Below are 27480 nucleotides of genomic sequence, written 5' to 3'. Positions count from 1 at the left end.
CGTGAGGAAACCTGCATGCCTGTCTGAACCTGCGTGTCTGAAGTCAGACATTCGCATTGAGCGAGCGTGGCAGACTGTGGCCTAAACCATTCTCACTCTGAAAGGAGGCCCGTCTTCTGTAGTGGGCCGGCTATGAGTTTTATTTTATTTATTTTTATTTATTTTTTTTATTTAGACAAAAAAAAAGCGAATAATTCACACCACACTTCCAGACCAAAGCACTAGACAAAAAGCCGCGACTGGTGTTGGCAGTTTGCAGCCCAAATAGACCGTAGTCTGTGCTAGGGCTGACAAAGTTCATCGACCTCATTCATACTTTTTTTTTTTTTTTTTTTTTAATACAATAAAACTTAAAGCTAGCCTTATCTAATTACTATATAAATCATGACCGCGTGGAATGGTGCCAAGAATACTGGCTGCATTTCCGCGCTGGACAGCTAGGCTGATCCGCTGCGCAAAAAATGAGCCAGCCCTTCTGTCACCAGTTGAGGCTATTAATCGCGGTGAAATGTCTCGTAAAAAATTTTTAGCACTAAGACTCCATGGCCCCAGGGTCTCCACGGCAAACGGCACAAAAATGTAACTCTCTATAAGAGAGGCATACTTGCGCCGCTTGCCGTTTTCAGCTGTTTCTGCTGCGGCTCCCGGTCTTGATGCTGTCTTCCTGATATGACACGGGGCCAATGTGTCAACGCAAGTTGCGTCCCACATTAGCGCCCGTCCCCGTTCCCAGGGAACCAGCGTCAATCCATCAGGTCTCTTGCCATCATCCCGACTAATCCCTGCCGGCTCAATGAGCGCAGGAATATTTATGGTGGCAAGAGCTCTTTTAATTGTATTTAATTTAATTCATACTATATTATATTATATTATATACTATACTATATTTATACTATACTATATATATATTCATACATTACTAAAACTATATTTTATTTGGTGCAACAGTGTTAATGCATACGGAGTTTAGATATATAATTTAAATAGATAGGATAAGTTGTAATAAGTTAAGGCATTCGTTTCAACAGATCTTGTCATAAAGACGTTTAAAATTTTCAAAAGAGGTTTCTAGGAGAAATTTCTTTATATAGAATTTAAGTTTTTTCTTTAAGGATGGGCGCTGGGCACATAAAATCAGATTAGATACCTCCAGCGGAAGGTTATTGAATAGTTTTGGTGCCGCAGCTGTAAAATGTCTACTCGAGAATCCAGACGTTCGTCGGGGAACTGAACATCTTAGTTGCCTTTGCCTACGGTGACTGGGAGTTTGCTCGATTGTGAAGTTGTCTATATATTTTGCCATATACATTGTTATTTGCCAAATGAATATTTTTCTTGGGGTTAGTACTTTACTTAGCTTAAATAATTCTTCCGTAATAGTTGCTCATGATGATGATTTAATGTTACCTCATTTATCTATTGAAACAAATTCTAGACACTAATAAGGTACTTTTAATGGCGCGATTATAGCTCCACAAGGCTTTATTGCCTAAACAACAATTAGCTACAACTCTTAGCTGACATGTTTCTTGAATGTACTCTATAAGTTTACAGTTTCCTTTTCAATATGCAATCAATTAGACCCCAGGTTAAAATAATGTTCTATTGAAATAAGGTTAATAAACTCTTTTCATAAACTTTTTTTGGAGAGTGACTAGTTTTATAAGTTATGGCTTGTATTACTCAGTTATTATTGTCATAATCTGTTTTGTGTGTCCAATAAATAAAAATAAAAAATAAAATAAAATAAACTTTTTATCGGTTTTACTTGTTCGGACGTTGTCATTCTGAATTATTGGTTTTTAACTGATTTTTCGGCTACTTTAAGAGCACTCTGCGCACCACGATAAATTTCCGTACCTTTTTTTCCGCAAAATGTCTGAACTACAGAACTACATAGAAGCGCGTGCAATGCGGAATTAATTCCGCATCGGATTTTGATAGATTTAAATTAATTTTTACGGATTTTAAAATGCACCGCAACTCACTGCACCGTGGTGCGCGCTAGCTCTAATTAGCTTATTTATTTTTACTAGCTTAAGCCCGCGACTTCGTCCGCGTGGATTACATGAATTTTAAGCCCCTATTTTTCCCCTTGGGGGTTGAAATTTCAAAAATCTTTTTTTAGCGGATGTCTAGTCATAATACCCAACAGCTACCTGCATGCCAAATTTTAGCCTGATTCGTTCAGTAGTTTGAGCTGTGCGTTGATCAGTCAGTCAGTCAGTCAATTAGTCAGTCTGCTTTTCCTTTCATATATTTAGATTACCACCCGTAGGTAAATACCACCTAACTTAACATTAATCAGAATCAAGATCAAAAAGAGGAGTTTCTCTTATCTACCGATGTACATTGTAATTTATTTATATTTCGTATGTTACCACGCATGAATTTTTATTAGATTAACTAATTAGATCGATAACAAATATAAAATATGCCTTCAAGGTGGTCCCATATAAATTCGGTGAAGATCTGATGTAGATCTTCGGAGATAGAAGACAAGTTTCTTCAACGAGCAACAGCTAATCAGTCGTCATTATCATCATCATGATGAACCCTGTAATTTGCAAACGCATCAAATTAGAAGAAAGGTGATGCAAAATTATTATTATTATTATTTATTTATTACTATTATTATATAAGAACAGGCATAAAGCCCAATTACACTAATTAAATTACTAACTAACATAAATATACTTACAAATAATTGAAATTGAATTAAGTTAAAATTACAATCAGTAGGTACTCTTAGTATAATTGTGTAAGTATGTTTGTTTGTTGGTTTATTGGTTTGTTGGTTTGTCCTTCAATCACATCGCAACGGTGCAACGGATTGACGTAATTTTTTGCATGGGTTAAAACCTAAAGTTCATAAAGACCTGGAAAGTAACATAGGCTACTTTTTATCCCGGAAAATCAAAGAGTTCCCACGGGATTTTTAAAAACCTAATTCCACGCGGACGAAGTCGCGGGCATCAGCTAGTAATCTATATAGGTACATCGATGCTTTCAACACCCCAGATCTAAAACAAACACTCTCGGTGCACCATTAACACGTAGTACGTCAATCACATAGCCCAAGTGCCCGGCTTCGCCTACTTTAGTGTCAATCTCCTCAGAATGCTATCGGGCGTTAAGTGCCCTGAATCTAAGATGCTATCATCTCTTGAATAGGATTCTGCGCCCTTAGTTGTTCATGCTCTTTGCAAAGGCGCTGTTTGGTATTGTCATTTATATTGCCGCCTTAGTATGGTATCGTCAGAGCCGTGATAGTCTAGTGGTTAGGACGTCCGTCTCCTATTCGGTAGGTCCCTGGTTCCCGGGCACGCACCTCTAACTTTTCGGAGTTATGGGCTTTTATAAGAAACTAGCTGATGCCCGCGACTTCATCCGAGTGGAATTTGGTTTTTAAAAATCCCGCGGGAACTCTTTGATTCTCCGGGATAAAAAGTAGCCTATGTTTTAATCCAGGGTATAATCTATCTCCATTCCAAATGTCAGCCAAATCCGTCTAGTAGTTTTTGCGAGATTGAGTAACAAACATCCAAACATCCACACTTTCACATTTGGATTAAAAATATCGTGAGGAAACCTGCATGCCTGAGACTTCTGCATAATGTTCATGATTCTATCCAAGGTTTTCAATTTGATGAACTTCGAGTTTGATTTTGATAAAATTTAATTGTAATATTTTAGGTTGACTAAAACAATGAAACTAAAACTAAAACCTTAAAAAATATAATATTATAAATAAAATATATTATTAAAAGGAGTCCCTTTAGGCAAGGTTCCGAAGATACCGGCAGCGTTCCCCCTTTGAATAGCTAGGCTAATTCTTTGTCCGAGGTAGCTGCCAGCTCTCCGGTCTCCTGTGATGTCGACTAACCTTTGTGCTATTTCCTTAAAAAGTCTTATAGCGCTAGGATTAGATTATATTATATCTTTTAGATTTATTGTTGCCTATCAAAACCTACTATTTGTATATTTTTTACTATATCTTATTCGTCGTTTATATTTTTAACAATAAAAGTCAAATTAGACTAGAAACTAATAATGATGGTATTGGTAAAAGAATTGATTGAATTGAAAATGGTATTGGTGATGATGGTGGAATTGGAATTTTGTGAATGATTTCTGTTTGAGATCAGAAAAACATTTTTTTATTTTATTTTGCGATTGTTTTAACAACATTGTGCAAATCCGCCCCAAAAACGCATTGGGTGGGATACTCAAATTCGACAGTCGCAATATTAGTCAAATATATTATTGCCTTACAACACTCAAAAATCGGATAAGAGATATCGAAGCACCGATTTGCAACAATGCCCTTAAAATATCATGATTTCGATCGTCCAAATAAATTCGGACATACGTAACGGATCGATGGACATATATTTAGTACACAAGCAAAGAAACGACATTGACTACTTTGAAACAACCTTTACTTTGCCACTTTCCTAAATAAATTCATAACAACTGATCCTTATTTCAAAGCCAGTAAAGTTCAGAATGATTTTTATCTGTTCAAATTAGGTGCAAATACAAAGTTGTGCAGCTATATTTATAGGTCTTTATGCCCGTATCGAGTGCTCGAAAATACTCAATGAGTATAAGTTATTTTGTTTCTGATAAAAAAGGATCATACGCTGACGCTTTTGTTTCATTAAACCGTAAATGGCGCGGCTGATTTACTTGATCGTAACTCGTTTAAGGCCTTTATAGTACAACTTATACGTGCCGTCGCTAATTCAGATATTGGGAACTCGTCGTGTTTACCTACAGCATCAATCAATCAATGACCTTAAGAGCCTCAATAGCTCAACCGGTAAAGGAGTGGACTGAAAACCGAAAGGTTCAAACCCCGCCCGTTGCACTATTGTCGTACCTACTCCTAGCACAAGCCTGACGCTTAGTTGCAGAGGAAAGGGGAATATTTTTCATAACATAGCTAATATTCTTTAAAAAAATTACCTTTATGTACTACTTACGCTACGTACTAGAGGAATCATTCCGAATAAAAAAACCGACCAAGTGCGAGTCAGGCCCGCGCAACGAGGGTTCCGTATTACAGTCGTATTTTTTCGACTTTTTGCACGATAATTCAAAAACTATCAGTACCCTTATTATAAATGCGAAAGTGTGTTTGTTTGTTGGTGTGTTGGTTTGTCCTTCAATCACGTCGCAAAGGTGCAACTGTTAGAAATCATGTTATGAACATTAAAATTTGTAGAGTTAAATACTATGGCCATAATTAATAGAGCGCATTAAATATAATATGAAGGAAACATTTGATTGAATATAGAATATTGCAACCTAAACCTTATGTGATTCATTCAATCAAATGTTGTTGACAATAGACATCCCTAAATTGCATATCTATTTAAAGTAACTTACTTACTAAGTTTGCTAATCGTTAAAATTACTACAATTATTTATCAAAGTAGTATTACATATATTTGTTTGTTAACATAATAATGACTTTAATTAAGATACGTTGAAAACGAATGAACGAAGGTAACTTCACGTCATTTCGATTAATGTCTGAGTTCATTCATGATAAACGATATAAAAAGCCGTGTGGCCGAATAGGCAGGTAGTTCTGTAATAAAAATCGACAAATAAACTTGTGAAATCGTCTTCGAGTTATTTTTCCTTCATGGGCACCTTACACAACGGATTGACGTGATTTTTGCAAAAATATAGATAAAGACCTGAACAGTGACATGGGCTACTTTTTATCCCGGAAAATCGAAGAGTTCCCACGGAATTTTTTAAAAACCTAATTACACGCGGATGAAGTCGCGGGCATCAGCTAGTGATGCATAAAAATAAATAAAAATCTGTTTTAGAATGCACACGTGAAGACCTTTCATATAATATCCCACTTGATATAGTTATCTTATATTGAATATTGAAAATACTAATTATTAGTTCATGACCACAAATTTTTTTTGTGTGATGTAACCACAAATTCACGTTTTTCAGATTTTTCCTCGAATGTCTGCTACAAGAGCTACCTACCTGCCAAATTTCATGATTCTAGGTCAACGGGAAGTACCCTGTAGGTTTCTTGACAGACCGACAGACAGACAACAAAGTGATCCTATAAGTGTTCCGTTTTTCCTTTTGAATTAGTGCGGAACCCTAAAAACAGCCAAAGTTCGGGTCCGGGATACAAGCTATCTTTGTACCAAAAAATTAACTTAGCGACGCGACGGCGACGGTGAAAAGGGTACAGAAAGACAGCCGAACAGTTTCACATTCTATGAAAAACTTATCGGGACTTTATTTGAAAGCGTTTTACAAAAAACTTTACAGACGGACACACTTTCGCATTTATAAAATTAGTTAATGGCTGACATAAATCCAAAATCACGACCGAGTTCCCATTCTCAAAGCTGTTATTTCACCGCCCTATATAAACTATGTTGCGCCGGCGCATAATACAATCTTAGCTGTTATCAAGTCCCGATATAATTCACCGAAAATTCCTCACTTGTCGCTGACAGCTGTCATTAAGACTGCCGCCATCTTTGGCCGCCATTACGGTTTACGAATTTCACTTAACTTCTTTATAATTTTGATGCGATTTCGGAACGTGATCGCAACACCTACCGTGTACGTGGTTTCGAATCTATATACAGGCTGATACGAAACGAAAGAGAGGTAGACCTATAGAAAGTTGGGAAAATGAAATTAAAGAAACAGGAGGTATAAACTGGAGAAAAAAGGCTCTAGACAGGAAGACCTGGAAAAATCTGGAGGAGGCCTTTCTCGCTGAGAGGTCCTTAAAATAAAAAGAAAACAAATAATGACATTTCTAATAATTATTATATTTTAAGATTAAATAATAAATATTAACTAATGCATGCACAAGTAAATTAATCTATATAGCTGTGAATTTTAATTATTTTTTGTCAACCAATTAATTGTTTAATAATTTATTAAGGATGAATAAAAGGCTTTTTTATTTATTTATTTTATTTATACAGGCTGATCATCTTTTAGCCTTTGAAAATCTAAATATGACTGACTGACTGATCTATCAACGCACAGCTCAAACTACTAGACTGATCGGGCCGTGTCATGCAGATAACTATTATGACGTAGGCATCCGCTAAGAACGGATTTTTGAAAATTCAACCCCTAAGGGGGCAAAATGGGGATTTCAAATTTGTATAGTCCACGCGGACAAAGTAGCGAGCATAAGCTAGTTATTACATAAATCACTAGTTTTAACGGCGAAAGGAAAAATATCGTTAGGAAATCAGCAGCGTGGTGGAGTTTGGTCAAACCCTTCTCATTGTGAGAACTCTTCTCATTTTTTTTTTTTTTAAATTTATTAAAGAAGAATATTAGCAGGTTACAACAAGTTTGGTGCATTCATAAACTTTAAATAAGTTTTTCCGTACACCAGTGCCGTCGACAGTCGATAGGTACCTACACGTAACATTAATTTATTGTTATACTTAATACTTAACAGCTAACTAACAATTACTTAATATAAACTAACAACATTAAGCTAAATGTGGGTTATTTTAAACTTACTATACATTAAAAAATTATTTTAAACTTAATATACATAATAGGTAAAAAACACAATTTAAAATTTGATGAAAATTTGATGATGATCATGGTTTAAGCTGTACGCTCGTATGTCGTTTAGTCAGTTTTGTTTACGCTATTTTAGCAATTTTTTAAATCAATCTGTACATACCGAACCTAATTGAAATTAAAGAGCGCCCTCATACATAACGAGTAATGCAAATTCGCTGTACCTCGTATATACGCGCGTCATAATGTTATGAATTATATGATCGATACAGATTCCTGTGGCGAATGCCGCAGCACGGTGAAAAGGTGAGAGGTATGTTCCACTTATGACCTATAAGTGTTGAATAAGTCCCGCAAATTGCTAATGCGCGTGGTCGCCATTTTAGTGCCGTCAGCACTAGACTGAAGTTTCGAGGTGATCGTATATTTTTACTTAAATATACGTCAAATGACGTCATTTCGATTTTTAATGAGACATGGTTCCAGCGCAATAGCAATTTGCGGGACTTATTAGTCATCATCATCATCGTTACTCGATAGACGACCGAGAGAGACGACGAGATTGATATCCTCACTGGCGCAGTGGTGAGCACTGCGGTCTTATAAGCGGGAGGTCCTGGGTTCGATTCCCGGCAGAGCAGTTTCAGAATTTATAATTTCTAAAATTGACACTGGTCTGTCCCCCGATTGTGTAAGAATAACCATTTCATCGCTATCGCAATCGTCAAGAAATTCTGCCCTTTGATTGGTTGATTCGCTGTTTACATTTTTTCACAGCCAATCAAAGGGCAGAATTTCTCGACGATTGCGATAGACATGAAATGGTTATTCTTACATAAATGGTCTGGTAAGAGGCCTTGGTTAGTTACCACCCTAAGCCGTCCCAAGCGATTTAGTTTTTCGGTACGATGCCGTGTAGAAATCGACAGGCTATCACAGTTTGTAGTGGGGCAATTCAATTACGTTTTAGTGATTATTATTTTAGTAAAGAATGTAATTTCAATTTTGCCTAAAATATAATATTATTTAATAGATCCTATCAAAACTTTTCTAAGTAGAGAGTTACAAAACGCAAGCGGCAAATAGCAATTTGACCGTCTCTGTGTCTCTGTGTCTGGTCATCAAGACTCATTAAGGTTAATATCGAATTTTGAGCGAAAATCGATTTAAATGTATCGACGAAGTTTCGATTACGATACATTACATCGCACTCCACGGGCTATATTTATGGACATTTAATTTACGGGTTATAAGTTTTTAAAAATCGATTCGCGTTGCTCTGATTATATGTTGCTTTGGATGAAAGGGCAATGTGCCGTTGCAAGGTGTTGTTGTAATGTTTGAAAATTAAATGGTTAAAAAATATGGAAAATAGAGGCAAAATATTGTCATGATTGCTGTGATAGCCTACTGGTTAGGATGTCTGCCTTCGGAGGTCGCGGGTTCGATCCCAGGCACGCACCTCTAACTTTTCGGAGTTATGTGCGTTTTAAGTAATTCAATATCACTTGTTTTAACGGTGAAGGAAAACATCGTGAGGAAACCTGCATGCCTGAGAGTTCTCCGTAACGTTCTCAAAGGTGTGTGAAGTCTACCAAGCCGTACATGGCCAGCGTGGTAGACTATGGCCAAAACCCTTCTCATTCTGAGAGGAGACCCGCGCTCTGTAGTGAGCCGACGATGGTTTGATCATGATGACCTACTAGTATAGATTAGTATGAATGCTGGGCCAATGTGTACTAGGTTCCTTACATACCCACATACAAAGTAACATGACTACTCTTCAACACATATCGCAAACAAATCATATATCCCGTTTATATCGGATCGTATCCGGTAGATATCATCTGGTATGAGTGTAGCGGTTAATTTAATGGCGAACTTCATGCTAATGCCTTCCGTTCGGTGTTTAATAAATCTTGTCATAGGTAATACAAGACGTATCTCGATACTTGATCGAACGCAGTGCAATATGCGATCTGATATTTAAAAACCAGCCAAGTGCGAGTCGGACTCACACACTAAAGGTTCAGTACCATCGTAAGAGAAATAACACTTTTTTTTTGTGTTGTGTTCAAGGTTTTCAGATTTTTTCCCTTTACTTGTGCTACCTGCCTTTCATGATTCTAGGTCAACGAAGAGAAGCCATAGTCATAGGTTTTTCATGATTGTAGGTCAATGCGAAGTAGCCTGTAGGTTTTGATTCCATTGACGGTTCTTGACAGACACAATAATGCTTGAAATGCTAGGTATATTAGGTACTATATACCAAATAGTTGTAAGATTAAATTGTAAGTAGGTAGGTATAAAGTGATGAACATCGATCTTTAGAAGGAGATAGATTTGTAGAGCACTGTGTCGGTCGTTGAAACCGATAAAACGTCATATGGGTATGAGTGACAGAGACAACGCTCTACAATCCTGAAATGTCTGTCGCCTGTATAATGGGGAGTGCTCTGAAGAGCTTTTTGACCTCATTCCACCCTCTTTTTTCTACAACCGCACCGCGCGCCACCGCTCACCATCTGGGTGTCTGGTGCACTTCGACCGTCCGCTGCGCCAGATCCTTCTTTCCACGCACGTGCAAACTGTGGAACCAACTCCCATCGGCGGTGTTCCCACTAGATTATAACATGGGGTTATTCAAGGGGCGGACCAACAAGTTCCTAAAAGGCCGGCAACGCATCGGCGGCTCCTCTGGTGCTGCAAATGTTCATGGGCGGCGGTAATCACTTAATATCAGGTGACCCGCCTGCTCGTTTGCTCGCTATATCTATTAAAAAAAATAAAAAAATGTCATTTTAAAGGCCGATGTTCATCTCGTACTGTACCTCATATTACAGAGCAGCTAAAATTATGTATTTTCTTTTCATTCTTACTTCTGTATTTCTGGTGCTCGAGACTTCATTCGCGTGGATTAAGGTTTTTAAAAATCCCGTGAGAACTCTTTGATTTTCCGGGATAAAAAGTAGTCTATGTCACTCTCCAGGTCTTTGACTAATATCTATGCAAAAAATCACGTCAATCCGTTGCTCTATTGCGGCGTGATTTTAGGACGCTGATTGCTGTTACTCAAATCAAATCAAATAGTTTATTCAAAATAGGCAATAATTACACCTTTTGATAGTCGGTTGTTACATTAATTAGTAAGACGATAATATAGTGGTGATAATTTTTACGCGAACATAAAAACTAAAGCTACGCTTCTAAGAGTCTGAATACGACCTAAGTTCAAGTCTCAAGACTTATCTGAAGAGGTTTCCCTTCAACATTATGTGTAAAGATAACTGAGGCCTATCGTAAGTGCTATGTAAAGTTGTAAATACATAGTTGCATCTATTTGCATAATATTAATATTACTAACTAGATGATGCCCGCGACTTCGCACACGTGGATTTAGTTTTTTTTAATCCGTGGGATATCTCTTTGATTTTTAATTATATGCAAATAGATGATGCCCGTGACTTTATCCTTGTCCATTAAGGAGTTTCAAGATTTCCGTGGGGATCTTATTTTTCGGGATAACAAGCCTATGTCCTTCCCTGGGATGAAAGCTAAAGGATATTTATGAATCCCGTGGTAGGTAACTCATTTATTTTTCGGCACAAAAAGTAAGTAGCCTACGCACGCTATAACTGTACCAACTTTCGTCAAAAACTGTTAAATAGATGGGCCTTGAAAAGCTAGCAGACAGACATACATTTTTATGGATTAGTGTGGATAAGGAGTGGGTAATCGCCCATTACGCTGGCGGCCAGGCGATCTGGAGGTAATGTGTAATATTGATTAGCTTAAGAGCTTTATAAATTACCAATCTACATGTAATTATGCGTGCTCGATAATTAAAATTTAATTAAACGTTTCTAATGGTTCGCCGGATCTATCAGTGTTATAAATTACTAATACTATACAATATTATACATTATTGTACTTATTTTTGTTATTATTTTTATTGTATTTTATTTATAATTTTTAATAACTTCTGTAATAATATGGGTACATTTTGCCTGAAATAAAGAAAATTGTTATTATTATTATTATTATAAATTATCTTCAGTTATGTAAAGTTCACTCGGTAAGTAGGTATATTTAATTGTTAAAACATTATTTTTATCTCAAAATTAAGATATCAATTAATAATGTGTCCGGAGTGTAATTTAGGCTTTCTGGGTCCTGAGTGAGTAGGTAAGTGAGGCCTTTTGCAGCGGGAAAATTTCTGCTCTCATGAGAAACCAGAAATTCGCGGACGAAGTCGCGGGCAACTGCTAGTTAAATACAATTAGAAGACGACATTAGCTCGTGGATTTAAAAAGATTTTAAAGAATCCGAGATTAAAGAAACCTTTTATTTATTTTATTTTATTTATTCAGATACAAGTTAGCCCTTGACTGCAATCTCACCCGGTGGTAAGTGATGATGCAGTCTAAGATGATAGCGGGCTAACCTGGAAGGGGTATGGCAGTTTTTATTAAACCCATACCCCTTTGGTTTCTACACGGCATCGTACCGGAACGCTAAATCGCTTGGCGGCACGGCTTTGCCGGTAGGGTGGTAACTAGCCACGGCCGAAGCCTCCCACCAGACCAGACCAGAAATTTAGAAATTATAAAATTCCAAACCCCTGCCAGGAATCGAACCCGGCACCCAAACCTATATCACTTTCCGGGCCTTTTAACAATATCCATGTAAAAATCACGTCAATCCTTTGCTCCGTTGCGGCGTGATTGAAAGACAAACCAATAAACAAACACAAATTTATTCATAATAATTTTTATTGTGTTCACAATTTCAGCTGCAAAATTATTTGCATCTCGTGCCTTTGAATCCCTCGCTACGCTCAATTTTCTATTTTTAAATCAGTGAGGAATTCTTTCTTGCTTGCTATCCAATACAAGCACTCGCGCCGATAACAACTTAGCAATCTTGCTTATCAAACTAAGTAAGGAAACAGAATTTTTCTTTTCGCTCCGGTACAGTCAAAAGTCAAAGCTCGTTTAGCACCTTAATGCTCAAATTTATTTGCACTGCACGGCACAGTTGTGCGCACATCTATGTGGCGTGTCTATAGAAAAAAGTCATAAATGCGACTGCTTTTTCATGCAATAGTATTGTGGAATTGCTACTCAAATTCTGAGGCCCGAACGTACCTACATCGTCTTCAAAACTATAACTTACAAATGAAAAACGAATATCATTACACAATTTTACACTCCACGTGTGACTGATAGCAGCTCTTCTTAAAATATCGACTTCTGAGAGAGGTCGACAAAAATCTTAATTACTTTCATTTGTGAATCATTTATCATCAATTCGGGTTCAGTAATTAATCATTATTATATGGAGCGTTACGGAAGCCACCAGTACATTTGTTGCTGGTTATCCATCACCTTTATTTTAATTGAATTTTGTATCATTTATGCCCGGTTTCTGAGTACTTTTAACGACGGTTTATCTATTCAATAGAGCTATTGGTTCGATAACTCGAGACGGTGCGTTTCTGAACAGCGCAATGCAAGATTACAATTACAACTGGCCAATGTGCGCCGTTTATCGGTTCCATAAAGTTATTTGACGTTTCATCTGTTGATTCTCGAATAAATTACTCTAGGCATTTCCATACTTGACTCTGATTTAGTTTGGTTACACATTATTATTACGCTGGTACTAAGTATATTATTCCTAGGGATGAAGACAGGCCTCCTTATTCGGGAAGTCAAAGATTCGATCCCGGGCACGCATCTCTATCTTTTTGCTTGAAGAAATTTTGAAATGAAATGAAAAAAATCTTCGAAAATAAGTTGTTCTTGTTTACAAAGCCCGGTGTGTCGTGTTTTTGCGCTCTGGGATATGGGTCACGTTGTAAGCGGACAATAAATAGAGCTTTGACTTTAACCTCACAGCGATTTAAAATGTATATTGCAGCGGTCACGATGCGACGCGCGAAATATAATCACATTTTGGATGCGGCGTTTTATACAATACTAGCTTATGCTCGCGACTTCGTCCGCGTAGACTACACAAATTTCAAACCGCTATTTCACCCCCTTAGGGGTTGAATTTTCAAAAGTCCTTTCTTAGCGGATGCCTACGTCATAATAGCTATCTGCATGCCGAATTTCAGCCCGATCCCTCCAGTAGTTTGAGCTGTGCGTTGATAGATCAGTCAGTCAGTCGGTCAGTCAGTCAGTCACCTTTTCCTTTTATATATTTAGACAATACAATTCTTTATTGGCATAATGTGTGTAGGTACATAAGGTGTTAAATCTAATAAACACTAGCTGCCCCGGCGAACTTCGTACCGCCTAACAGTCGATTCTTTTTCAGGCAATTTTTTAAATTTTTCTCACCGTAACAACCATCCCCGTACTTCAAGGAATATTATGAAAAAGAATTAGCGAAATCGGTTCAGCTGTTCTCGAGATTTGCGATCACCAACACATTCAGCGATTCATTTTTATATATAGAGAAGATAGTACAGCACATTAACAATAAAAAAAGATTCGGACGTATTGAGAACCCCCTCCTTTTTTGAAGTCGGTTAAAAACTTAATCTAAAAGGAGATACTGACATATCAACGTACAATACGCGACAGAAAGTAATGTACATCGACGTTAAGAATTAGATAGCAGATTTGTAGAGCGTTTTCTCTGTCGCTGAGACCGACAAAACGTCATATAGGTAGGTATGAGTGACAGAGACAACGCTCTACAAAACGAAATAATGTCATTCTAAAGGCCGATGTACATTACTTTCTGCCGCGTACTGTACAGCCAAAGTGAACTGGAGTGAAGAAACTCTCTGTTTGATCCTGCTGCTCGATTGCGGGAAAACTGCATCAAGCATTATTACAATCGCAATAGTTGTGAATTTATGGTATTTTGTTGCAACAATATATTGTAGCCAATAGCGAGCGAGGTCATCAGAGGTTTCTAGGAGATTACCCATGCAAAAAATCACGTCAATCAGTTGCTCCATTGCGACGTGATTGAAGGACAAACCAATAAACAAACACACTTTCGCATTATATAATAAGAGTACTGATTAAATTCAATTTTAAACAGAAAATGCTGAAAAGAAGCATTGAAAACTAAGCGAAAATCTGTGCAAATCTATTTTCTAACATCCTCGTCCCCGTGGGAACAAATAACTGGCGCATCCAGTTTAGGGCGATCACGCCGCGCCGCTATCCCTCCCCGCTTATGATTATCATCCGATACTTTGGACATCCGCTGATTTATTTATATACCGCCATACATCGGACAAACAGAGGGCGGAATATTAGATTGATTTTAAGTTTTGATCCTTTTTTTTCGAGAGGAAAATCCATCATGGATACCACCGGTCACGGGGGAGTACGGTGGTTATGTTGGACTCCTATTGTGAGGGACGGACCGCCCCGTGGGCATCACTTACAGGTCCTCCCGAGGGCCAAGGCGCGCAGGGAAGGCGATTCCCTCTCCACGTTCCCCGTCCCGACGCTCTGATCGCTTAGCCTGAGGTTCGCTTGCTGCCAGTGACGCAACACTCGCAATTAACATTCGTTTCTATCTTGCAATGCCCACAATTAAAGAAGAAATAAATATTAATGCAAAGAAACACAAGGCCAGGCTTGAAGTCCATGCAAATAGTCTGGCAGTGTCACTTACCACATGCAGCAGAGTTAGTAGGCTGAAAAGAGTCACAGTAGAAGAACTGTCAAGTACACATTAAAGCCAGCGAAAGCATTATGAGAAGAGTTTCTTGATCGAGTGACCTTCTCTCAACCTTGAATGCACGCATAAAAATCTGATAAAAGTCCATCCAATGACTGATTGCATATGGCTTTGAAATATCAAAAAAAAAAAAAAAAAAACATTCGTTTCAGTACTGAGTGACCATATATACCGTCACTGGCAACAAGCAAACCGTAGCTTAGTGGTCAGAGCGTCGGTTGCGATCCCAGGAGACGCGGGTTCGATTCCTGCCGTTCCGCAATTTTTGATATGTATTTAAAATTATTTGGTACTAGCTGATGCCCGCGACTTCGTACGCGTGGATTTAGGTTTTTAAAAATCCTGTGAGAACTCCTAAATTTTCCGGGATAAAAAGTAGCCTATGTCCTTCCCCGGGTTGCAAGCTACCTCTGTACCAAATTTCGTCAAAATCAGTTGAACGGTTGAGCCGTGAAAAGCTAGCAGACAGACAGACACACTTTCGCATTTATAATATTAGTATGGATTAACTGTCTAAAGAGTAATAGATTGCCGCTGATACTTTGTCCAAGCCCTAATTGTAACGGCTGACTCACGAAACCGAGATCGATTTTACAAGCACGACATTAGTTCTACTTAAATTGACGTATTTTTCAATAAACCTAATGAACGATGAGTATCTTCAAGGTATTAGGATCTTCGGTACCTACTGAGGTGTGGGTATAACGGGTTTTTTTTAATTCATTTACAAGTTAGCCCTTGACTGCAATCTCACCTGGTGGTAAGTGATGATGCAGTCTAAGATGGAAGCGGGCTAACTTGTAAGTAGTATGGCAGTTTTTATTAAACCCATGCTTTGGTTGGTAGGGGCACCGCTTTTGGCTACCGCCAAAGCCTCCCACCAGACCAGACCAGAAATCTAGATATTATAAAGTTCCAAACCCCTGCCAGGAATCGAACCCGGGACCTCCCACTAATAACTACTGGATTTACAAGAATGAACTCAGTATTTTTTCTCTTTCATTTGACATCCCACTCGATACAATAGCAAAAAAAATGTCGTCCCCCCCCCCTTTATTGGATCTAACATCCGTCAGATCAATTTTATGCCTATGTCACCCGGACTATAAGAGCTAGCTCGTATAGTCCGGGTGCACCACGTTGCGGCGAGTTGCGATGCGTTTTAAAATCCGTAAATTTGATTTTAAATGTATGAAAATCCGGTGTGGAATTAATTCCGCAGTGCACGCTCTTCTACATAGTTCTATAGTTCACAGATTTTGCGGGGAAAAAAACGCACGCAAATTTACCGTAGTGCGCGCTAGCTCTAACAACGAATCAATTGACACCTCATTCATCAAAATCGGCCCAGTAGTCTCGGCGCTACAGTGGAACACACATAGATACCTACAAACACACATACATAGACTGCCAAAATCATAACGCTTTAGGCTTTGCCGTAGTCGGGTAAAAATATAAAAAGTATGCTGTTCAACTGAGAGCTCTCTTTTTATCCAATTTAAAAAAAAAGAAAACGCCCGATAGCTTTATCAAGACACCGAGATGGGTATTTCACAATATTGTAATGTCTACTTTACACGATGCGAGAGGAGTTAACGTTAACGTTTTATGGCAGTTAATTTGCTTAAGCATACGCGATCCTTCGGTAGCATATTAATGGCGAGTAACGACGCGCGCTTTGGGCTGTATGGTGTGTGGTCCAAAGATGTAAGTTAAGCGGAAATAGAAAACTTCTGCGCAGATAATTTTGCAAGGACGTAAAGGTATTTTTTTTATTCGGAATAATTATTAATTTGAATTTTGAATTTAAACACCAGAACGAGTTTCCTACCCTCTGCACTAAGAAAATCCTGTATTGCAGAAGGTAGTTACAAGTTTTCTAAAACTAAGGACCTAATGTATTATACCTAATATTAAACTAAAAGTATAGATAAGAGAACGAGTTTCCTAAGAGACATTAATAGTATGCAGTTAAACTGACAGCTCTCTTTTTTATCCATTTTTTGAGGTTCAGGCTCAATAGCTTTATCAGGACTCCGGAGATGGATATTTCACAATGTTGTATTTCACAATATCTATGCTTTGGGCTGAATAGGTGTGGTTTAGAGTGTGAGTAAAGCGGGAATTATATTATCTTCTGTGAAGATATTTTAGCCTGCAAAATTCTACTGTGACTGAATGTTATATATCTGTGGGAATTAAGAGACAATGCATGGTCTATTTATTTATCACACAACTGCCTAAATATTTTCAAATGTGACAAAAAATTCAAGTTTGATTTTTGGCAGGGCAGTCGTGTTACTTGTATTTTTTAAAATTGAAACTTGTTTTAGACAAGTTTTGTACATAATCGAATAAATTTCGTGTATAGTTTCTTAAATTTTTGAAGTTCCTACATGTAAGACTAATAAAAACGTCTCACAGCATGCGTAATCAAACCGCTTGTCGCTTTTAACTCAAACCAAGCTCGCTACAAAATATAAAATTTTATGTCCACTACATGAGAACATCGAATTGACCGTCTCAGTAAAACTAAGTGTTATTGCTTAATTTGAGCATAACCGTATCAGTTTGTGATTTTATCCGACACTCAGAAATACGGGTGTTTAAGGGCAATGAATTTAATGTCAAGTGTATGGGTACTCCCAATTTGGGCTTGTTACGAGGATCTTAAATATTAAGGTAATTATTATTGCCTCCTCAAATGAAACACGCAATTTTAGAGGCATTAGATTTTTTTTTGAAGAACATTATTTTATTTTATTCCCCTGTCCCCTCCAACTAAGCGTTAAAAATAAATAAAATAAATAATCTTTTATTTCAGACATCCAGAGTACATATTTTTATTACAAACATTATATTTACTAGAGTTAGTGTGTTAGTAACATAATTTCCTTATTTCTATGTTAGTAATGTTAGTACTAAAAAGAATAAATAAAATGGCCTACAGTGGCAGCTCTATGCGCCCCATGGCCACAGCCACCCAATGTTTTGTTATTGGGCAGCCTACCCTATATTTGATTGCACTCTGAATGCTCTTGTTAAGCTTGTACTAGGAATAGGTACGAAATGCAACGGGTGGTTTGAACCGCCGACCTTTCAGAACTCAGTCCGCTCCTGTAACCGTTGAAATATTGAGGCTTACTTTACTTACTAGATGATGGCAGCGACTTCCAAGAGGATAATGGTTTTTTTTATACCCCTGGGATTTCCGGGACAAAAGTAACATAATGTTCTTCCCCGAGATGGATGCTATCTCTGTACCAAATTTTGTCAAAATTTGTTAAACCGATGAGCCGTGAAAAGCTAGCAGACACATTTTTTTTTCACTAACATTCAAAAATTTGAATTGATCAATGAAAAACGAATTCATCCACCGATAAAAATACTGTAGGTCACAAAAAATCGATTTTATTACTTGACTTTTTAATTATGTGATTTCAGCCCATAAATCGCTCCGCAACGAATCGATACCAAAAGAGAAATTAAAGTATCGAATGATACCTTGATTGTGAAATGTTATACGGGACATAACTCCCGAAAATCGGCTGTAACAATAATTTTTATTTATTTTTGATTAAAACTCATAAAGATGCAATGGCGGTAATCGATTTAAATTGATTTCGCAAATAATTGTAATTAATTCTTGATTCTGAAGCCGATGGTCTGTCAATACAATTTATTGTATATATCGAGGTGATTTCTTATTTATGTTTTGTAAATTAATATTTCGCCCGGCCCTTTTCAAGTGGCATCAAAAACACCGCAACAACATAATAATATATTTATGTATTTCAATTTAAAAAATAGGTATACCGTCATCTCAACCCATCGTCAATTCACTATTGAGCACGGGTCTCCTCTCAGAATTCAGTTTAGGCTATAGTCCGCCACGCTAGCCCAGTGTGTACTGGCAGACTTGTACACACTTCCAAGAACATTACCTATCATACATATAAATCTCAGATCTCAGGCTTGCAAATTTCCTCACGAGGTTTTCCTTAACCATTAGTGCAAGTTATATATTATAATAACTCCGAAAAATTAGAGTTGCGTGCCCGGGATCGAACCTCCAACCTCTCGAATAGGAGGCGAAGGTCTTAACCACTAGGCTACCACGGCAATATCCATCAAGGAGTTCTAAATAAAATTACATGGAATATTCCACTGTACTTAGGATATCTTACCATCCTCAAATAAATAAGAATCTATTCAATAACATGTAAAACACTCTGTCAATTTTATTCAATGCTATACCAGTACGTATAACAAAAAATCTTTGTTGCGCCAATTATGAGTATATCAGTTAAAAACCGTGACAAAGCAACATACGTCTATTGTTGACGTCTCACGATGCGTGAAAACACGAATCGGTTGTGGAGACCATGTACCGGTAAGCTGAAAAGGCGCGACCACGAATTGATACCACGTGCGGTAAAACTCCGTGACAGATTATACAATCCAATCCATCACACTGCTATGCGTCCACTGCTGGGCATAAGCCTTTTCAAGAGCGCGCCATGAAACACGGTCCCCCACCTTTCTCATCCACCCGCTTCGCGCTACCTTCTTCAGGTCATCGGTCCAGCGGAGGTCCTCCTACACTGCGCTTACCTGTTTACCGGTACATGGTATCTTCTCCAGATCACGTCTGCCACAAGTGAGTAATCAGTTTAATTTTAATCTGTGCTTACTTTAAAATGATTCATGTGATGTGCTGTAACGAAACTTGGGATATTTTTTGTTTCTGCAATTCGATCAATAAAATAGTGATCACCTACAACTGTGAGCTGATCTTCTTATCAACTTTATTATTCAAGCTTTGAGAAACGAACCAAGATTCTGGTATATTAAATCAAAAATATTGAACATTTTATTTGCAGTTGATAAAACGTTTTCTGTTAAAAATACGAGGCTTGAACCGAAGGAATATAACAAGTAAAAATAAAGTACTGTACACATTATATCTTCTAAATAAGTTTATTTTTTCATGTACCAAAATTGTAATTACAAAGTAATAATAAATCAAGATACATTTACCGCCTCAAAAGGTATCATGTATGCCTGTGCAGCGTAGGCTCTATACAATAATAATAATTGGTACAGTGCGAATTAGTAGAAAGTGTTGCTCGTGTAATTAATGTTCGTGAGAGGATACCTTAAGAATAGGCTCGTTTGAGGCTTTTTGTTCCAAAGTATCACAAGTGCAATTCAGCTCTTGTCCATTATGCTCTAGATTTTTTTATTTTACCGCTTCAGGTGTCAGCTAGCTAACAAGACTTGATGCTATAACATTACTCGACCGATCATTTATCATAAAGTCATGTATTCAAAGAATAGAATAGAATCGTTACTTAGAAAATAACATGATTATTCTTAGAAATGTATTTCGCTACTAGTTTTCACACGGTGAGATGAGTTAGTAAGCTTCATATCTAAGATATATTTTTTTTTCAAACCTGCCTGAAAGTTCTGCATAATGTACATAGAGGTGTGTGAAGTATGCCAATCAGCACTTGATCAGCGTGGTAGACTAAGGCGAACGAATTTTGAACATTGATCAGTCAATTTATTAAAACAAACTCAATTATACAGCCTACCTACATACAATTATTATGAAAAATACTTAAATGCTTTTATTTCAATAAAGCCGTTCTAGAGGTAAAAAAAATTACTAGCCATAAAACTTTTCGAAGAAAGATATAGGTATTGAAATATAGCTAGCAAGAGCTGATTATTTTTCTTAAAAAATCAATTTTTAATATAAAAATTTTTCGTAAAACATTTAGTAAAAAGTATCGAAATCGGAACCCGTAAAAGTGGAACAAAAATGAAAAAAAAAATCACACGGGAACTTAAATCAATAAACGCATTAAGGCAAGAAGCGCAAATTGAATGAGGTTCATGCAAAGATGTATAGTACGCGACAGGTTGAGACGGCAATCAGGATGGCAGAGGGTGAAAGCTAGCAAATAGACAGACAACTTTCGCGTAGTATGGATGGATGTTAAAAATTAAAATGTTATATGTAGGTATGCTTGCACGAAGTATTCGCTCATCGCAAATTTTCGTGGTAGTGTACGCGATACTTTACCAGCTCGTTACGTTTTCTGACGCAATCACCGTTATGAGCTGAAATTACGGTCAAGTGTGAGCTCTTTTATCTTTCTTGGAATTTCCGTATAATTAAAAGCAATAAGTATCTACCTATATCAAAATAATTTAGGACTAGCTTACGCTTATTGCAGATTTCAGATGTTCAGATCTGTAGAAGAACCAGAGTAATCCATATAACATAATCAATGACTTGTAGTATACATAGAAGTCATTGACCTCAATGGGATGCGAAGCTGAAGTGGTAATGATCGTAGTAATTCTTCGAGCTATGTGCCATAGTTCGACCCTCGACTAGGTTGACGAATAGATAACATAAAACGAGTCACAGGTAGGCGGCGCCACTGGATACAGACGGTGCAAGACTGTGGTGTGTTGAAGCCCTTACAAGAGACCTATGTCCAGCTGTGGACATATATTGATTGATGACGACGTCTACAATATTTCAGTAGGTATAGTTCGCGACAAGTCGAGATGGCAATCGGGGTATGAGGGAAGGGGAACGAGGGAACTAGAACACCCCGCGCGCACGCACGTCACCCGCGCCCGCCCGCACTGGTTAGTGTGGGGGCTGTGCGGGTGTACGGGACGGTCCGTCCCCGATTGTCATCTCAACCTGTAGCGTACTATACATGATTAACTCCCATACAATATTTTATAATTTTTATAGTGTTTCACCTACACTTGAAGGAAATTTCTAAATAATTTTAAATACACATCAAAAATTGCGAACCGGCAGAAATCGAACCCGCGTCTCCTGGGATCGCGCCCGACGCTCTAACCACTAAGCTACAGCCCGCTTACTGCCAGTGACGAAATTTGTAATGTGTATGCTCACTCAGTACCTACTGAAGCGACTGTTTCTGCCATCTAGTAGCGACATCTTTTTGCAGTTATCGAAACTACTTTCAAAGGCCCATATTACAATGCAGCTCTCTGAACGAGAAATGACATACTTGCTTTTTACTATAATATTTTATAATTTTTATAGTGTTTCACCTACACTTGAAGGAAATTTCTAAATAATTTTAAATTCTCATACAATCCCCTCCCTAAACTCCCATACAATATTTCATTCAATAAATTCCTGTTTATCAGTTAGCCCTACCGAACTCTAAAGACGTAAAATTCGCTGATGACGTTAATCAAGGCTAATACCTTTCCCCCGGGTTCGCCTGCACTACCATAAACTAGCTGCAGGTCGTAAATCTCATTTAATATCATGACTGGTATTTAAGATGGTCATTTTCATCGGTTAGTACCTTTGTCGAAAAGGGTATGGTTAATGTACAACATAATTTTGGAGTATGATATGAAATTAACTTTTAAGAGATTTTTTACATAATTTTCGGGTTTTATAATTCAACAAGAAGCCAAAGAGTCAAATTAGCTGACTTTTAAAAGTAGAATCACTACCCTTATTATAAATGCGAAAGTTTGTTTTGTTTGTTGGTTTGTCCTTCAACGTGACAAACGTGGAGCAACAGATCGACGTGATTTTTTGCATAGGTAAGTATAGTTAGAGACCTGGATAATGACAAAGGCTACTTTTTATCTCGGAAAATCAAAGAGTTCCTACGGGATTTTTGATAACCTAAGTAAATCTACGCGGATGAAGTCGTGGGCATCAGCTAGTTAATAATATTCCTATGGGGGTCTAGTCTATATTATAAAGCGCAAGCCTAGTAGTCTAAGTACAAGTCCATTGGACGCAACTAGACATTATTAGGAGCACATAGCTGGACTAAGTGACCATTGTGCGTGATAGAATGAATAGTTTCATAGAATATTATCTGATCTAATGCCCCCAGTAATCTTGGTCTTGGTACACTATCCCTAAAAATTACTCTCTAGAGCCGCTTTTTATTATATTTTCGTCAAAATAATGTAAAGGTACGCAAACTTTGGTTACCAAATTTTTTACAGCCGGAAATCATGCCCAACGCCTTGCACGAATTTTTAAGGTAGTTATTGAGAAACCTTAATTCTTTCTGATGTTTTTATGAAAGTAAATGGTTAATAATAATATAATAAACAATGTCGTCATAAACAGAGGGATGACATCCATCTGATGACGTGAGAACACGAAACACGGGTTAAAACCGAGTTTAAATCTTACACGCGCGTCGTCTCATAACTTTTGCATTATTTCATTTCCAACGGCTACGTTAATTCAGTGTTGAGGAGCACTAAAAAATTATGACAGTTCAGCTTATATTGGTTTTGTTTTTAGGTAACAATGTAAAAGTTTCCACATTTTTCGCCATGCTGACTATAGTTTCTCATTTTCGAACAGAAATCTACGCTAAATAAGCATATAGTAACAAAAACATTATAATAATTCTTTCATCTACCATCATGCTTATAATATTATAAACTAGCTTATGCTCGCGACTTCATCCGCGTGGACTACACAAATTTCAAATCCCTATTTCACCACCTTAGGATTGAATTTTCAAAAATCCTTTCTTAGCGGATGCCTACGTCATAATAGCTATCTGCATGCCAAATTTCAGCCCGATCCGTCCCGTAGTTTGAGCTGTGCGTTAATTGATCAGTCAGTCACCTTTTCCTTTTATTATATTTAGATTATAAAGAATCTACGCGGCAAAAGTAATGTACATCGGCCTTTAGAATGGCATTTCGGCTTTGTAGCTTTTCCTTTTATATATTTAGATAAATTGGTCAAATCATCTGTTTCGATCAATAATGGCCAATAACATTTGATGTTTGACATACAAGCTCGTTCAAAGCAACTATCAAAGGACACCAATATAAAAAGACCTGCTATAGATAAACTTAAATTGTTTTTTGGATGAAAGATGAGGCAGTAAGATAACTCACAGGAAACGGGTCACAATCGCGCTCTTAAATCGAATTACCCATACAAAAACGGAGCCGCCGCGCGCCGTCGGGTGGTAACGTATGTTCAATTATGTTAACGTAATTTTTCGGGTTCCGTACCTCAAAAGGAAAAACGGAACCCTTATAGGATCACTTCGTTGTCTGTCTGTCTGTCAAGAAACCTACAGGGTACTTCCCGTTGACCTAGAATCATGAAATTTGGCAGGTAGGTAGTTCTTATAGCAGACATTAAAATCTGAAAACCGAGAATTTGTGGTTAAATCACACAAAAAAAAATTGTGGTCATGAACTAATAATTAGTATTTTCAATTTTCAAAGTAAGATAACTATATCCAGTGGTATATCATATGACTGGGCTTCACCTGTGCATTCTAAAACAGATTTTTACTTATTTTTATGCATCATAATTTTTGAATTATCGTGAAAAATGACGAAAAAATACGACTGTTGCACGGAACCCTCAGTGCGCGAGTCTGACTCGCACTTGGCCAGTTTTTTTTTTACAAGAAGATTCACTCATTCGCAAGTTCGTGGAAATTTCAAAATGCCATTTTCGTTTGCCAATAAAGATGAGCTGGTCGCTTCCTTAAAAAGGTTTTTCTCGCTATTTTTGGTGTTTTGGGTTAATTTCAAACATTGGCGCTTTCTGAAATCCGCTTTGATGGAGAGATCACTATGAAGTTTGGTATTAAAAAATGGTGAAAAAGGGGCTAAGAGCCAGCGCGTGCCAGACCTTCGATATTTTATAAATGCTGAAAGTTTGACTGGTAGCCACTGAGCTCATTTTACATTGGTTGCTGCTTCACTGAGCGATATAATAAACATTTTTTCGTAGAAAACCTTCACTGGATTAAAAATAAAATAATGACAAATAAGCTCGCAGAGATGTTTTATGAAAACTTTGAACGTTTAGAGAGACATCTCCAATATGGCTAGATACCTTCAAGTCAAGAGCGAATAATATATGCACCTTCTAGGCAAGCGCGCTCCATCTTAGGCTGCATCATCACTTGGCACCAGGTCTGATTGCAGCCAAGCGCTAGTCTATAAATTTAATAAAAATTGCTAACTTTACTTAGCCTAGAGGCGGGCATTACAAGTTTATATTTATTTCTAGTAAGTATAGTATATTTACATTATGACAGTCACTTTTTTTTAGTTTAATACTCGTATCATCCATTTGAATAAAGAATATTTCGAGAATTCAAAACGGATTTATGGGCACAATCTCGGTACCTACAAAATGAAATAATGGTATTTCCTTGAACAGTGCGCGGCGGCTAAACAGTACGAAGGAGCAGTTGAAATATACCCTTATTTACATGCAGCAGACGAGGTGCCGAGAGTTATGGAGTTGACCTCGTGACCGATGCTCTGGCAGCTTGGGTAGAGGCCACAACTTGCTGTAAATCGTCGTCAAAATCAAAATCAAATAATTGATTCAAAATAAGGTACCTGGGTCGAATATGGCCACCTTAAGGTTTCGTGTCTATTTTTTTTCATGTGTTTGAAGACTAGAGGGCATGTCAGAGTATTTATCTCAAAGAGTACCTATTAAACTATATTAATACTGAAAAAAGTATGAAAAACATTTAATAGTTACAGATTTTCTTTACTTTTTGTAAAAAAATGGGAAAATGGCCGTATTTTCGACGGCGTAGGTTAATATGCTCATAGATATGGCCATATTTATTGTATGAATAATTACTGTTTTTGAAGTAACTGCAGAAAGCTTAGTTAAATAAAAGAAGATATCAGTTTCGATGTATATTTCTTATTACAGGGCCAGTATTGTGGCATGACCTAAAATAAAAAGTAAAAAGTTCACCGTACAGCGTGACGTTCATGGTAAAAATAAATAATTTTTTTAAACTTATTCTCTTTAATAATGAATTCTAGCCCTATACAAAAAAAACACTTTATTTTATTAGTAAACTTTATTTTAGTACTTGAGTTGTATTACTACCTACGTTGTATTTACGAAAAACAAATTCCCAATGTTAGGACCTGAAATAAGCCAATTTTTGTTGTGGTTATCACCCTACATAACTGTGGTCTACAAAACTGTGTTAAAATTCTTTATGTTCCTTATGTGGCACTGTCTTTACACTAGAATTTTGTGTAACACTTTTGTATTGAAAATACGTATTTCTCTGAATGTTAAAATATACATACCCACGACAGACAGGCTCAGAGCTTATAATATTTAAATTTTATATTATAAAAAATAAAAACCTGCATAGAGTTTTATGTTTTATAAAAAATCTTATATTTTCTGTTTTTCCTTCAAGTACGCGTACAAATTATTGTTGGTAGATTAAAGTAACCAATATTTTACTTCTAAGTCATCGGTTATACTGTATTGTAGATCGATTGTTAAAAATTTAAACAATGCAAAGGCTCTCTAAGCGTCTATTAATATGTCAGTTTTTTTAAAAGTCCGTTAACGTTTCATGATTCATCATCATGATCATCATGATCAACCCAATGCCGAACCATTACTGAGCATAGATCTGCTCTTAGAATAAGAAGGATTAAGGGCTTAGGCCATAGTCTGCCACACTGGCCAAGTGCAGTTTAGCGGCCTTCAGAGTTCACCTTTGAGAACATAATGAAGAACTGTCAGGCATGCATATTTTCCTTCTATTTAATTGCTCCCAAAAGTTAGAGCTGCGTGCCCGGGATCGAACCCCCGATCTCCCGAATAGAAGGCCGATGCCTAACCACTAAGTTATTACAGCAACTTTATTAATTACCAAGTGTAAATTATAACGTAACGAACAAATTACACACTTCCAAACAACTTCAATTAATAACACGTTTAGATTACTTAACTTAAAGTAAGGCACACATATTTACTTACGAGTAAATACTTACGTTTTAATTAATACCGTAAGTAGACCGCTTTTAGTATCTTAACAAGGAGATTTAACATGCTAACAACCAACTTCCTACGTTTAATACAATTAAGGGAATTAAAGCAAACGTTCTAATCATAGAAAATATATGAGATACACTTCGTTATGAAAAGTTATTAGTCGAATTCCGTACCATTCCGTACGCTTCATTAGTTCTGTTCTGCGAGATTTCACGTAGCAGATCACGAGCGTGGTTTATTTAGAGAATTTCTTGTCCCTCTCTGTGTCTAATCAAGGACTTGCGGGTAGAGAGGGACATAGGTAATTCTGTAAAAGTCTCACCAGACGAACAGCGTCTTACACTCGTTCACAGATA

The 27480-nt window shown here is 37.2% G+C and overlaps 1 protein-coding gene across 1 annotated transcript in view; it reads left to right on the top strand.

Annotated features, from left to right (window-relative positions):
* LOC117988553 (NEDD4-binding protein 2-like) overlaps positions 1-27480 on the top strand; it is a 54353-nt gene that overhangs the window by 6623 nt on the left and 20250 nt on the right. The window contains 1 exon segment of the mRNA XM_069503143.1: positions 7827-7867. Coding sequence (XP_069359244.1) covers positions 7827-7867 — 41 coding nt within the window.

This window comes from Maniola hyperantus, chromosome 14, assembly GCF_902806685.2.
Source record: "Maniola hyperantus chromosome 14, iAphHyp1.2, whole genome shotgun sequence".
Taxonomy (NCBI): domain Eukaryota; kingdom Metazoa; phylum Arthropoda; class Insecta; order Lepidoptera; family Nymphalidae; genus Maniola; species Maniola hyperantus.
This window is presented reverse-complemented; position numbering and strand designations above follow the sequence as displayed.